Consider the following 15,158-nt stretch of genomic DNA (forward strand, 5'->3'; position numbering starts at 1 on the left):
GCTTTATCGGCTAAAGCAATACAGCTCTGGTGAATATATGAATACATTTTCGCCATGTAAATTTACAGCTCAGCATTCAGAAATCAGTCCTCATCTGTCTCATAACTACTTGTGAAAAATGGCCTCAGACTCGTCCATCCATCCACCCCCATCCCCACTGATTCTGTCGCACCTGGTCCATCTCATCCCGCTGTCAGAGAAGCAGACAGACCATCAGCATCAGTCCCACCTGCTGGGAACCAAGAGCCACTTCTCATCATTCAGACAGAGGGCACACACAATTTCCACCACAGCCTAGAACAAACTTTCTCTAGTCCATTAGCATTCCACTTACAGCTGGCTATAAACTGTCAGTCACGTTTCATGAACTACTCCAACGCTTTACTGAAATGAACGTGTTATTTCTCTTTTTAGAGAGTTTTGTTTGGAGGACTGTAGTTTTGGCGATGTGATAACTGCAGCCCCCAAACCTCCCACCACGTATCATCGTTGGCCTGTTGAATTGGTTGTTTGCCAGATCAATCAACCCTGTGCGAACCCTGTGCGAAAATTGTGCGGATAAGTATGCTTTCACCGTCAATTACTGGGTTTTTGTCGGACTCTGGTTTATATTGTTAAATAAACTGTTTTTGACAAAATCCTCAGTAAGTTCCCTACTGATTGTTCTAGAAAAACAGTGTGTGCAATTGTTAAGTTTTTTATGTGGAAGTGGCTCAGATAATAATTCAGTTAATTGTTGGTATGGGGGAGTCATTCTCAAAGGAATGATTTCTGGGTAATGATCAGAAACAATAGCTGCATGGATCTTGCCAATAATTAGTGATTGTTTCCATTATGATTCAGCTACAGGGAGGGCAATTCATCAGAACACTATAAATTATTGTTTAAACACGTTGTTTTTGTTGAAATAAATGTCATTTCGATTATTTCTATAGAGCGCGGCTTACCATTCTCTGTATTTTGGCTCATTATGTTTTAGGTGTATAGTTGTAGTTGAGGCATTGGTTATAAATATTATTTATTTATAAATGTCACTGCAACAAAATATTGAACTGAACAGGATTTATTAGGAACACCTTACAATAAGGTTTTATTTGTTAACATAATGCGCAAGTTTCCTTAGCATTTTTAAGTCGTTACACCGGATATAAATTAGGAAGTAAAATGAATAAGGTTGAAGTAGGTCCTTCAAAGCAGCTTTTGAGCAGTACATGCAGTCCACCACTAGGAGACACCTACGGGTCTGTAGACCGTACTTGACTTTGTGTCTACATGTGGGAGCCAATGAAACATACCACACCAGAAGCATGAGCCAGTTTTATTTTCACTCGGATTTTAGTATCCTTTTAGATGGGGTTCTCAAGTGACTGTATGAACCACAAACACAAGTCGTTACAAGAGCTGCCAACTCCTTGAAACACAAAGTTCTGGCTTGGAGATTAACACAGATTTCCCAAACAACCTCAAAACCTCAGTCTCTCTGTTGCCTAGCAACCGCTTTAAAGCATCACCATTAATAGTTTTTGGTGAGGGGAAATTCAAGTTCAACGAATGAATTGATCAAGCAAAGCTTTTAATCATGCAGTGTTTGTATTAGTTCAATAGGAGGTGCTGTTTTGCTCTTATTGCATCCTTATAAAATGAATTAGTTGGATTAGAGCTTTCCATGTGTGGCCTTGATATCACGAAGCACATTCGGTGAGGTCACAGGTCTTCCATTGTGACTTTCATTGTTTTATTAGTCAGTTTGTAATTCCAGATTCTGCAAGGTGTACAGTATAAACTTATGACCCCAGCCGTATGCTTCACACCCTTCACTTGGTCTAAAGTTGATAGATCTACAGTACATTCAGCATCAGACTTTTCACTCGCTCACTCTGTGTGTCTATGGAATTTGCCACGTTGGCTTTTTTCGCTTAAACAAAAGCTGTTAAGATCCTTTGCCAAAACAAACACATTTTCGAAATGCCTTGTGCACACAAGTATAGCTATGTGAGGTACAGAAAAGAGTGCCTTATATGATATATTGGACAAGGGAGGGTTTTTAAAACTTTTTGAAATCTTTTATATTACTTCAATAACTGCTTCTATCTACATCCATTTTATTGTAATGCCCGGGAAAGCAGATGAAATATCTTATCACCACTTCTTTACAGTCACAGCCTAACATAATAAATACACAGTCCCCTCCGTTTAGAAATAGGAGGGCGTATAGACGTGAAATCTGATATTTTGTGATATTTTATCCTTTATTTGTGTTGTGAGTTTTCGATCAAAAAGCTATTCTAAGAAAGATGGATATGCGGCAGAAGTGGGCGAGGTAAACAGATGATAAGAGATGCATGATGGGAACAGACAATAGACGGAGAGAATGGATAGAATCTTGAGGCAAAGATTGATGTTTCTGAATGGCAGTAATGCAACGGGAACAGTTTCTCCGGGATACAGCAGGGCACATAATTGTCATGCACAGTTAAGGTGTAAATAAATATCTTCACAAAGGAGATTTAAATGGTGCTGTGGGTGTCAAGCAGCAACGGTAACTAAGCAGATAAGAGTTTTCGGTGGTGTTAGGGCCGCATAATAATGGGTCGAATGATCATCACAATTATTTTGCTCAAAATCTTAATCAATGTTATTTTGGCCATTTTTATCACGATGAAAAAACTTTTTCACATCAGCATATTAAGACACTTTACAGCCAATTATTATGTTTTAATCTGCCACTGTGAAACTTCTGTGACACTGTATTTCAAAGTGAACTATTATCAAGACACGTTGAATTGTCCAGCCGTTGCACTGAACTGCTCTAACTTACACACAGAAGCTTCACAATGTTTTTTACATGTTTTCAGATCCCTACGTGAAGATCCACCTGATGCAGAACGGCAAGCGTCTGAAGAAGAAGAAAACGACAATCAAAAAGAACACCCTCAACCCTTACTACAACGAGTCTTTTAGTTTCGAAGTGCCATTCGAACAAATCCAGGTAATGAACTTGCTTCTGTCTTAATTCGTTGAGTCTCAATGCTCCAGAACCAAGCTCCGATACGCCAGCAGCCAATCCAGAGCAAATCCCATTTTGCATGTCTGTTGGCGACAATTACTGTTTGAACGAACCCTGCACATCAAATTTATAGACGGCTGTAATAGGCCAACTAAAGCCCAAAGAGTAACTCGGGAAGCGCGATAAAGCTCCGCGTGAGGCTTTTAAAAAGTTTGGTTGCTAATTAGTCGGAGAATAAAAAGGATGCAATGCTTGCTAGCGCAATAAAAGTAAAATTGCTTCAAATTGATTTAGCATTTCACGGTTCAAAGGATACATTTTATGCTTCGAGCAAGCTACTTTGAATGCAAAGTGTGTCTAGAGGTCTGTTAACCAGAGAGCCCTACCTCCCCGTTCAAAAGGACGCTTCTAAAAGCGGCTTTCCTCGACTAACAGTTCCTGGCTCATTGTATATCCCTCAATATTTCATTATATACCAAATTAGCTCCGGCTCCCGAGAACAACGGCCCAAGGGTTGTTCTCATTGGTCAGTGGAATCCAAGGATAATCAAAGGAAGATGTTTTGAAGATGTTCATATCTCCTTGCGTTCAACGCTTAGACGGATCAGGCTCTGAGCAAACTCAGAGGAAGCCCTTGACCCGAACCTTTTTCCTTAAGTTGTGTGTTTGCAAGTCAAGTTAGCGCCTAGTTATCACTCCGAGGCCTTATTTTGTATCTCACGACATGCTCTTCAAAGGCCAACACTGTTACAAAGTAACAGACCCTGCAACCGCCTCTCACGCTGAGATAATTGTGATGGTATTTGTGAAAATAGTCTGTGACGCAAACTGTTGTATTTTTGCTGATCGAAGAATGTTGCTCAGGCACAGTAACGCGGGGTGAGATGTTTACCATATTTTTGGTGAAACTGCCATTAAAATAATACACCAAGACTGTGCAAATAAAAAAAAACACGCTACCTTGGTCACTAATGTATTCCTTTTGATAAAAAGTCAACACAAGCTTATGAACGATGAAGTCACAAGTTTGTATAATCGCTGCACGCCGTTCTATAATCGTGTCTCTTTAATTTCTGTTACAGAAAGTACAAGTTGTTGTAACTGTTCTGGACTATGACAAGATTGGCAAGAACGATGCCATCGGCAAAGTGTTTGTGGGCTTGAACAGCACAGGCACCGAGATCCGTCACTGGTCAGACATGCTGGCCAATCCAAGGAGACCCATCGCTCAGTGGCACGTGCTCAAGCCAGAAGAAGAAGTGGAGGCCCAGCTGGCTGCTCAGAAAAAATAGAGCAGCCAAAAACCCCCAAATCTATCCGTGTAGTGCTCTTTACCCAGTGCGTGTAAATACCTCAGTGATATAAAGATTCATGCACCCTCATTTTTTATTTATTGTCTTACAAAACTGCCATTTTCTGTATTTGGACAAGCCATCTCCTCGAGATGTTGTGTTGTCACGTCAGTTTCCAATCCTTAACGTCGAAAAAACTTTTCCCTCTCCTTTATCGTTTCACCGCCATCCATGACCTTAAAATCCCCAACCAAATGCCCAATTCTTTTAAGCAATATGATCTGTATAGATAGCGCATGACTGGAGGAATTTATTGTACCACAGGTGTATATATCAGTATGCAGACAAAAAAGATTTCTAGTTTATGTGTTTGTATGTTGTTACCCGTTTCCTAATATGTGTATATCTCAATGTTTTTAATAAGATGTTCTATTTTAAATTATGTAAATGCAGACATAGAAGAGCCAATATTATATATAACGGGATTTAAGAATTTTAACTTATTGCATTCCACTAAAATATGCGATCTATATCTATATATATACATATTTACGAGTTAAAGAATTCCATCTGCAAGATGCTAGTGGAGGTAAACTCACTTCGTAAAGGACGATTTTGCGCTTCATGTTTACTTAAAAAAAGAAATACAGATATACACATGACACACACACAACACAAAGGCCATTAACTAATATGGTTTCATGAAATAAATATAATATGCTGCTGGAAATTATACAAGCACATGATTTCGTAACAACGTTTTTGTACTCATTTCTCAAACTGAGGACCTGTGCGCTTCGCTTCTTACACTACTATATTTACAGGAAGTGTTACTTGACGAAAACCAATCGGCCTTTTCTTTTTTAATTTCTCATGCCAACAGACCTTCAAATTGTGATGCTGTTAACTTTGAGTAAAACGGGTCCCCAGTTTGCTTCTTTTTTTATTGTTTTTTGATTTCTGAAACCCTTTTATCTTCCCGAATCCAATTTGTCTCCTTTACAAAACTGGAAACCGACAATTTATGGGTACAGTCAAAAGCTGTAGCCATTGTGTCCTTGAAGCTTGATTAACAATGTGTTTGTGAACATTTCCTTTGAATAGTCTTGTTCTGTTGAGGATTTACGCTTCAGCCTCCAAAAATCGAAAGCAGGAGTTTTGACTCTAGTTATAGGACTACTACTTTTTAGATTAAGTCAAGTCGCCTGAATATTTTTGGTAACTGCATGATTTTTTTTACGATCTTTGCTAAAGGCTGGGTAACGGGGGGGGGAGTTCTATTTACACCGGGGCGTCTATTTCAAAAGACTCCCTTGCCTTCAATCAAAAGGTAATCAACCTTTGAGGGACCGGCACATTTGAAGTGGTCAGTCCAGTTGAGTCAACGTATTATACGACGTTGGCGGAGGAGAGGCGAGCTTTTAAACACTGCCATTCTTTTCAGGGAGGTACCAAGTGTACGTGACCCCTCCCTCCATGCACACTACACTTAGAATAGTGGTTGTAGCTTTGGTTCATTGAGGAACAATGTATTTTGGCCACAATGGTGCCCTAAACAGCAGTCTTGCTTTTTGTTGCCTTCTGACAGTGACAATAGAGTTAGCCATGCTTAACTGCCAATCCTTTCCCCCTGTGGCTACTGTTTTGCACTGTACCATCTATAAAACGACAGTTGCTTCAAGGCAACAATGTTAGTTTCATGTTGGACATCAGGTTGGAAAATGAGCTCCAACTTGCGTCCAAGAGCTCAGCTTGCACAGTCTATTCAATCAAAACCACACGAAAGCAACAAAGGGCAAGTTTAACACCACAAGCATTAGCCAATTTTTAACAATAACCGTAGAAGTTAATGGTCTGCACAGGTGATTACGTTATATTCTAATGTCCTTTACTACGGGTCTAACAAGAGGGTGAATAAGAGTTTAATCCATTAAAACCATGAGTTATCTCGGAGGAACCTCTTGTGTACACTAGATGCTAGCTTCAGACGGAGTTGCTAATTGTTTTCAATGTTACTATGTAGGTGATAGCACTGTTCCTTAAAACTAAAAAGAAGAAAAAAAGCTATTTGTCTTTCCATAGGAGTCTTTAGAGACTGCTTTGTGTATCACTGTGACTGCGGTGTGTGCGTAGCGTTGTAGTTCTCAGTAAGTAGCGACCACCTTGTACTATAGTGATGTTGTGCTACCATTCCTCTATTGCATAAACGGAGTGCAAATGAATTAAAGAAAGCACATCAGTCAAGCATCGTCAGTTTCTAATAACCGCGGGCCGGCGCGACGACAAGACGATTCCAAGCGCAAGGGTCGATTCACACAGCATTATGTTGAGCACTGTGCAATATGTGTATGTTCATACCCTAGTGTTCAAATGGGGGGACAAAAATCACAAAAAAATAAAACCCTATACAGTGAAACGTATTCCATAGACCATAGTCTAGTTAGGTCGCAACACATTGTGTGTAGTGTGGAGCTCAAGGTGTGTAAACCCGTTCGGGATTCCTCCATTTCTTTTCCCCGTTTTTTCCTGCACACAGATCCGACCATCCAAATATTCGGGTAAAAGTTTAGGATGTAATCTAAACATGAGAATTTCTATATATAAATAAAGATATACATGTATTAAAATCCATACCCATCCAAAATAGGTGTATATATTTTTATATTTGTCCTGATATAATTTCTTCATCACCATGGATATAAGAGAACTGTATCTTGTTATTGAAACTTATATGTTGTACTATTAATGATTGGCTGTACCATTTTGTTACCGCTGTTATAATAACACTCATGACTATTATCTGGTTATTGTTCCTTTAGTGCCCTATTGAACACCATTTTATATTTATTATGGAAATCAGAATGTACAGTATGGACTGTGTGTTTTGTTTTTACTTCTTCTTGTGGGACCAAGTATGGTTGGCACTTTCATTTCAATGTTGCAATAAATATTGATTCATGTGTTTCATTCATAGCTGAATATGATTTCTTACCTTGTCGGAGAGATTTAACCTGGAGGAGGACTCCAGACATCTTTAACGTATACTCGCAACTATAGGTACAAATTATTACTCTACTGAAGCAACTCCTATGTTACCTTATCTACTCTCATTTATCTACAATATCTTAATAAATATACAAAGCTTGTTTAAAAAACAAGGTTAAAATGACGTTTTCCAGAATTATTACAGTAATCTATTTATTTCTTAGCAAAAGGGTGATTGTAGTATCAGGTGTGTCTACCCGTCAATAAAACATCCAGAACTGGACATATAGAACAGTGAAAGAAAGCATTGCTTATTGCACTTCAGAGGTTTGTAAAGTAGTATGAAAAGCCATTTCTAGCCCTGCAAGGCAATGCTATCTTTTTCTCGAGCTTACTAAAGCACGCCAAAAGCTCTGACAACTGCACCCAATAAGCGCCAACTACGAAAAATCCCAAACAATATTCCGATCCCCAACGATGACAAATAGCCACATGTAACCTTTCAAGAAAAAGCTGTGTAAAGAATTAGAATCTGATGCTGTAGGGAAATCCTAGTTGCCTTTGTGTATATCAACTGCCTGCTTGAGTATTTTTGTGTGTGGAAATTTTCTCTGTAATCTTGTAGAACTGTTCGGGGTGTTTTTCCTGCCATACTGCTGGCCCAAGCGGCCAGCTGACAGTTATATTGCTGTGTATACCTTCATTTTTGATGAGGTGTTTTACAATTTCGTTTCACTTTGTGTAGTGATTCACTCTGTGGAGTTTCTGACTGTTGTTATATAACTTCATATACACAAATGTTCAATAAAAATGTTTTATTTCCTGTTGATAGAGAAATTTCTCAAGAGCTTTCTTGTTTTTGAAGGGTCATCATTCCACTGGAAATTGCGTCTGATTGAATGACATCCAAAGATTGCCATGTCCTTTACAAAAATGGATCTGTAGGTAACAATAGTATATATTTTGTATAGATGTGTATGTATATACATCATTTTTCCAAAAGACATAAATATGAGAAAAATTCATAGAATGTATTTTTATAAAGAAGTGTGAATTATGGTTTTATATTTGTAGTAAATGTGGTTTTAAAAGATCCATTCCAGTGTGCCTTCAGGTGTTAAATAACAAATGTTGGTCATAATAAAATAGATGACAGCAGAGGGGTTGTCACGTTGAAAGTCCGTTTTTTGACACCTGATGTGTTACACCTCAGGGAGAAAGAACGAACTGAACACATCCCCTAAACTTACCCCTCACCGAACCTTTGTGCATTTTAACATTTTAATTAAAACAAGTTTATTTAATAAAAAAGTTTATTGAGCCATTTAAAATACAAGGACTGTTAGGGTGTCTTGATAATGTCGCAGGTATAAGGATTTTTCTGTGTTATTCTTCTAATGTAAGACAAACCTAGGAATGTAATGGATTTTTGTAACATTTTTGCAGGGTTTTTTGCGTTAACTCCTGCACCAAACATTTTCAAAAATGTAATTCCCGAGATGTCCCCTAAAGGGCTCGGTTCAAAACATCACAAGACATCTCGAGACATTTCACACCGATTTAGCAGGAAATCTACCTCTTATATTGTGAAACCGCTACGTTCCACTGTTTGAAGTACAATACCAGATTCATTCTAGAGAATGCTGCACATATGCCATACACTGCTAACTACTGTATGAAAAATAAAAATAGTATACTGTTATAGATCTGGAGGTCTGGAAAACATCTGCTGTGTTAAAAAATCTTATAGATGTCTAAGAAAGGTCAGTTTTACATTCCTTTTAAATCATAAACATCGTACAAACATCTTGTAAAAGTCTATGTGACATCTGATAGTAGACGTCTCAGAGGTGTATTGCAGACAATAAAGATATCGAATAGACGTCTTGCAGATGTATGTGTGCTATCGCCGTATGATGGTCATATAAACTGCGCTCAATCTGCACCAGTTTAGTGGTAAGTGTTTGTTTCTGTCATTGAAATGTAAATGTAATGTAATTGACTTATTGATTGGCTTGTTTTTCTATTCCTTGTATGTTCTTGTCTAAATAATTAGCGTTGCTTATCTTGAATTCGTACTAACGGTAGTTTAATAGCTCTGTTTTGGTCGAGTTTTTTTTCTCTGTTTTCCCGATTGGCATGTTTGTCACTGCCAAGTCTGTTGTGCTTTTGTCGCAATAGCAAGTCGTCTGATACAATACTTTCCGTTTTATTCCTGAAAATAATTGACATTATTTTATACAGTACAAAATAGATATGCTTCCATTGAGCCTCAATTTCAAGATTTTCAGACTATGAAGTGTTTAGTTCCAAAATGAGATAAAAGCATTCAAAAAACATGTTTTTTATTGTGCATTCCAATTAATATCAATCAAACTGCAGAAGGTTATGCCACAATAAGTCTAAAAATACAGTTAACTAACACAATAAAAACATGATTTTTTATAAAGATTTTAAAAACAGAGTTACATATCTCATTTTGAAACCTACTCTTCATAAATAAATCTACATCCAGTCACTTATGATATACCGGAAATTAAACATGAATTCTTGGCTAATGAATTTTTTCAGTGAGTATTTGTGTTGCTTAAAGCTTAAAGAATCAACACTAGTGTACACTGTAGAGCAATCCACGGTAGTTCATGTGTGTTTAACTACATGCATGTATTTTGAGGCCTAGTCTACAAAATCAAAGGTGAAACAACATTTCCATGTATTTAGTTAAAAAATCCTCCATTTCAGCTTTACCAAAGCCCATAGAGTTATCGTCACAGTAGATTGGCTATCAGGAAGCACATGGAAGCACTGATCATGAAATATGGGCTCCTTTAAGAACAAGATAAGAGAGGATGTGTGTGTGTGTGTGTTTGTGGTGGTCCCTGGGCTATCAGCTCCACAAGATCAAATGCATTTCGGTATACATGATTTCGAACACCTCGCACCATTACGTACATATTACTCAGCAGCCCGCTGCTTCATCTTGAGTAGATCTTCAAGGTCTGGTTAAGAGCAATGAATACGAGATGAGACCTGTGACCGAGTGAGCGATCAAACTCGAGCAATGGTGGAGAATCTGAGAAGAGTTATCAATAGGAATTCTGTTTATTTATAGGTGGCGATACAATACTTAGCCTGATAAAAAAATCACATGATTGTCAAGTCATCATCTTATCTATTTCTATACAGAAATAATATATACTTTTGTGACGGGTCCGTTATTTCCTCAGTAAAGCTAGCTAGACTCCTGACACTTTACTGATGTTTTGTGACTCCAGGCCACCAGAGGGCACATCTGTCTGAGGCTAGTTTGTAACAAAATTAACAAACTCAACAAAATCTTTGGTTTGTTTTTAAATGGTTCCAATTCAATTTGTTATCACCTGTTACAAGTGTGGGTTCCAGTTGTTCTCAACAGTCTTTTACTCTAGGATAATGTTTATCAAAGAATTATATGTGATTTCTTAAAAATAAGATCGAGAGTGATAATCTGACCCTTTGAATATAAAATGTATATTAACAAAGCCACAACTTTTTCTATTGTCCCGTGATTTGTAACAAATACACACAGTGCACAGTACTTGTTCTAGATCCCCTGTGGTTGTTTCGGATGAAGAATTTTTAAAAATACACATAATTCCAGTAAAGTTGTTGCACGCCCAGTGCTGAACTACTTGAAGGTGGGATTTTAATGCTTAAAACAGGCAAAAAATGCCATGAATTCATCACTGAGCCATGAATTCGTATTCAGCATTTATTAGTTCAGTCAGTGTTATTTCATTTTTTTGTACAGTAATCATAACAGACACTTCTTATTTACACTGAATTGACACTAAAATGTAAACTAATAGTTTATAGATTACATGAATATTGATCATGTTTCAGTACTCTAGTTAGTGAATATTGGTTGTTTATTTCCTTATTAATCCAGTCAGATCCACTTTATGTTAATAGCTGCCTGATATTAATTCCAGAAGGTGTTTAAATTGTCCAGTATTCAAATTGTTTCTGGCTGGATCCTTGATTTTGCTTTCATGCAAAGTTATCTGCATCATATCTGCAATTGAGAGTGCTTTGCTGAACATTCTGGAGCTCTTCTACACATCCTGTTTCAGTGATGCTGGTATACATTGGCTATCAGTAAATATTTAAATGTCTAAATTGAACACACGGCCAAAACTAACATTCATATATGGACAAAGAATGACCTCTTACACTTGAAGGAAAACAGAAAATGTTTACACATAATTTTCAAAAATTCTAGTTTAGCTGGGATTTTTAAACCAGAATATTCAAGGGAAAGGCGAATATATAAATGTTATCCCAATGGATAACATTTATAATGTTATCATTGAAATGTTATCTCAATGGAAGGCAAATTTTAATCTTTGCTGGCATTTAATTCAAAGTCTAGAGCATGCACATGAGACATTACACCAGAATGGGCGTGATTTACAGGTAGATAGTGAGTATTGTGTCTTTGCAGTGTTATTGTTCACTGATGTTTGTGTCTTGACTCCTCCTAGAAGAATTTGTATGCTTCTCTATAAAAATGCAAATTTAAAAGCATGCCTGTCCTGCAGCTCTAGAAAGGGGGATGAAGCAATTACCGAAGCATTAGTGCGGTAGCAAGCATTCCTCTCACAGGGTGAGAGCTCTAATGACCACAAAGGCATTGCTTTATTAATATGCAGCCTCACCTTGCTGCAGTCCATGCATCCTCCGGATAGCAGTGTGCCTCCTGCAATCTCTTGATTGGTTTAATGAATTCCTTATGATATCCTGCAGTTATTCTGAGCTTTTCATACAGTCAAATCCCACATATGCTGCACTTGGTGACTCTTAAAAAAATTGTAAATTGTTAAAGTCATAGTTAAAGCATTATGCAAAAAACAACCTGTGCAGATTTTTTATCCTGACTTCATTTGAATTCCTTGGTGGTCAAGACATTCGTATCTCATTCTGGAGTTGAGAAATTCAAATTAATTTCACAAAAAAAGATCCCGCCTGCAATTAGACACAATAACAACAAAAAAGATATTCTTCGTATCTCTGCTCTACAGTGACATAGAGCAATAAAACCAACGTTCTTGTGCACTTGACCTGCTCTTTTAGTGGTATGAATTTCAAGATTACCCCTTAGTGTTTTTTGTTGTTACTGTATAACATTTTCTTAATACTCGTATTCCTGTTTCAGTTAATACTTGGTATGGTACCATGGCAAATAATTATTAAAAACTAAGAGACAAAAGCATACTATCTATGTATGACATCAAACACATATGCAGATGCAGGGCTGTGCGTTAACTTTTTTGCACATAGCACCGGTTCTTCAGAGGCTTCAAATTTTGTAGCAAAAAAGTCTAAAAAGTGCAGTTCATTACATAAATAGGTAGGTAAATGACAAAGGACATTGATGTTACATACAGATAGATAAATTAGGGCCACATACTTTTTTTAACACGTTTTTGACATTTTCATATTTCACATACAGTTCTGTATTTTCAATGTTTTGCTGTACAATAGTAAATACATATGTCCATAAAAAATGTAGTATACTATAGTATTTATGATAGAATAATTATTATTCAACCCAAAATCAAGTTTTAATAGCAAAAAGTAAATATAAACGAAAATAAACAGTGCTGAGCCATAAATTAACCTCTCACACGTCTACTGCACATGCAATAAAGTTTTGAACGTGTGCTACAGTATTACAATTATTTTTAGCACAGACTGATTTTTCGAAGCACGTTTTTTCCGTCGCGCATATGTCACACTGCACAGCCCTAAATCAGTAGATTTTAGGTATAAGTACACATATTGTTATTTCAAGCCTGGCTGGTTTTAAATGTTCTGACATTTTTTATGTGTTGCAGGGATATGAAGAAAAATACAAAATTACCAGGAGAACTGACTCAAACATGCACTAACCAAGGGGGCTGGGATTTGTGTCGAGGGTAGGGTTGCACCAGCCATTTGTAAGTCTTTCTTTTATCCTTTATAAAATCAGAACGTAAAGTCCACACTAGATACTTAACTACTAGCTAGTTTGTAACTAACTCTGTAAGTTATTGGGTTGCACCATTTGGTCTCAAGGCTGAACGTAAGCAGTAGTTCGCAAGCTCTGCGTAAAGTAATGCGTAGTCGCATAAAATAAGGTTTACCTTCAATAGTAGCCTTTACATTTGTGATGACAAATTGTGTTGAAATGTTGTGAAATTCAAACGTTTTTGATTTAAACTTATTTTATATAACATAATAACTGTAAAATAAGTTTTTATCAAACAGAATACTACCTAATTATGAATAAAATGAAAGGTTAACCCTAACCCTTAAAATCAAACCAGTTTAAGAACAATACAGCATAATAAATCCTGCTAAATTACATGTTGTACATGATTTCATTTTACTGCCAACCGCCAATGAAAAAAATAGATGATTTTATTTTGACACAACACAGGCAGATGGATGCACACAGGAATGCGCGCTAGTTCAGTGAGTGTGCTGTTTTATTCCTGCAGTTTCTCCTGAGAGGAGTAAATATTTAGTTTATACGTGACACTTACGCTTCAACTAACTTGAATGGTGCAACTCACAAATATTTTCTAGTGCGTAAGTTGTAACTTAGTGCCCATTTATGTAAAGACTAGGCTAAGTGGTAACTTACGCACGAATGGTACAACTGGCCTCAGATGTTAACCTGCATGTGAGTGGTTGTAGAGACCAGAGAAGCCTGGTTTAAGCCCCAGCTGAGGAGTATAAGGTATGAGGAGCCTGCCAGACACCAAGGAGGTGGAAAAGCAGCACCAGTAAGAGGTTGGAGCAGGAACCTGCCTGACAAGATGAGGTAAGTGGTTGAAGCTCTGAGGGTGGGGTTGTATGTAGCTTGGCTTGTTTGAATGTTCTGACATTTCTTATATGTTGCTGAGGTATGATGAAAAAGACACAAGAGAACTGACCTTGGTGTGCATTCCTCAGTGGATAAAGAGGTATGAGCAGTGGCACTGAATCTCTTAATTCTTTGTTCCAGTCTGGCTTGTTTGACTTTTCTCACATGTTTTATATATTGCAGCACAAAGAGGAGGAGCCTGACACCAGGAGGAGAGCCTGACACCAGGGAGAAGAGGTAAGTGGAGTCTAGCCGTGTGTTCGACTTCATGCGGTGCCGCAAAAACCGATAGGCGGATGACATCACTTTACAAGGAGACAGAGTCAAGAGTCGAATGCATTCACTTTTGAATTACTCTCACAGTACTGTGATCCCATGCACAGATCGGTCAGAGCGGCACCGCATGAAGAGTGCAGGGGGGTGGTATGTTAAAAAAATTTTTAGGGAATACATTTTTTATTTTAGGAAAAATATTGGAATGTGATGCATAACCTCCTCTTGACATGTTTTTGAATCTCGGGGAGATTCACTCTCTGGTGTCACCCCCCTTCCTAGGTACCATTTAAGGCCTTTTTCCGTACTTCACACATGGTTCACCACCCCTGCGTGTTACGGCTTCCGCGTTTGATGTGCAGGTTAGCCACCTGGCCGAGAACCCTGAACCTTCTGGTTGAGGGACAGGGCTCAGACCATCTGAGCCACTGTGACCTGCACGCTTTGACTGTTCTCCTGGCATGTTTGTAGTTCATTTTATGGGAATGATACGTAGGAATACACAGCATAATGCAAACCTAACAAGCTGGTCTTGAACCTTGAACCATCTGATCTATTGTCAGTGGTCTTACAACTGAGCCACCGGAGCCTGCACACTTGTAGAGGTTCTCCTGGCGTATTCATCTTTTATTTTATGTTTTAGATACGTAGGAATACACAGCATAATGTAAACTCTTAACAACTCTGTCTTGAACCCTGAACCACCTGTTCT

At 37.8% G+C, this 15,158-nt stretch overlaps 1 protein-coding gene across 8 annotated transcripts in view; it reads left to right on the plus strand.

Annotated features, from left to right (window-relative positions):
• The window catches only part of syt1a (synaptotagmin Ia), a 189,686-nt gene that overhangs the window by 163,817 nt on the left and 10,711 nt on the right, over nt 1-15,158 (plus strand). For 7 of the 8 annotated variants that reach the window (XM_056748126.1, XM_056748122.1, XM_056748125.1 and 4 more), the window contains 4 exons: nt 2,856-2,989; nt 4,090-8,225; nt 13,161-14,273; nt 14,357-14,410. In XM_056748126.1, coding sequence (XP_056604104.1) covers nt 2,856-2,989; nt 4,090-4,299 — 344 coding nt within the window. In that variant the 3' untranslated portion in view covers nt 4,300-8,225; nt 13,161-14,273; nt 14,357-14,410. The remainder of the gene's footprint in view (nt 1-2,855; nt 2,990-4,089; nt 8,226-13,160; nt 14,274-14,356; nt 14,411-15,158) is intronic. The other variant, XM_056748123.1, reaches the window with a different exon arrangement.

This window comes from Triplophysa dalaica, chromosome 5 (genome assembly GCF_015846415.1).
Source record: "Triplophysa dalaica isolate WHDGS20190420 chromosome 5, ASM1584641v1, whole genome shotgun sequence".
Lineage (NCBI taxonomy): Eukaryota > Metazoa > Chordata > Actinopteri > Cypriniformes > Nemacheilidae > Triplophysa > Triplophysa dalaica.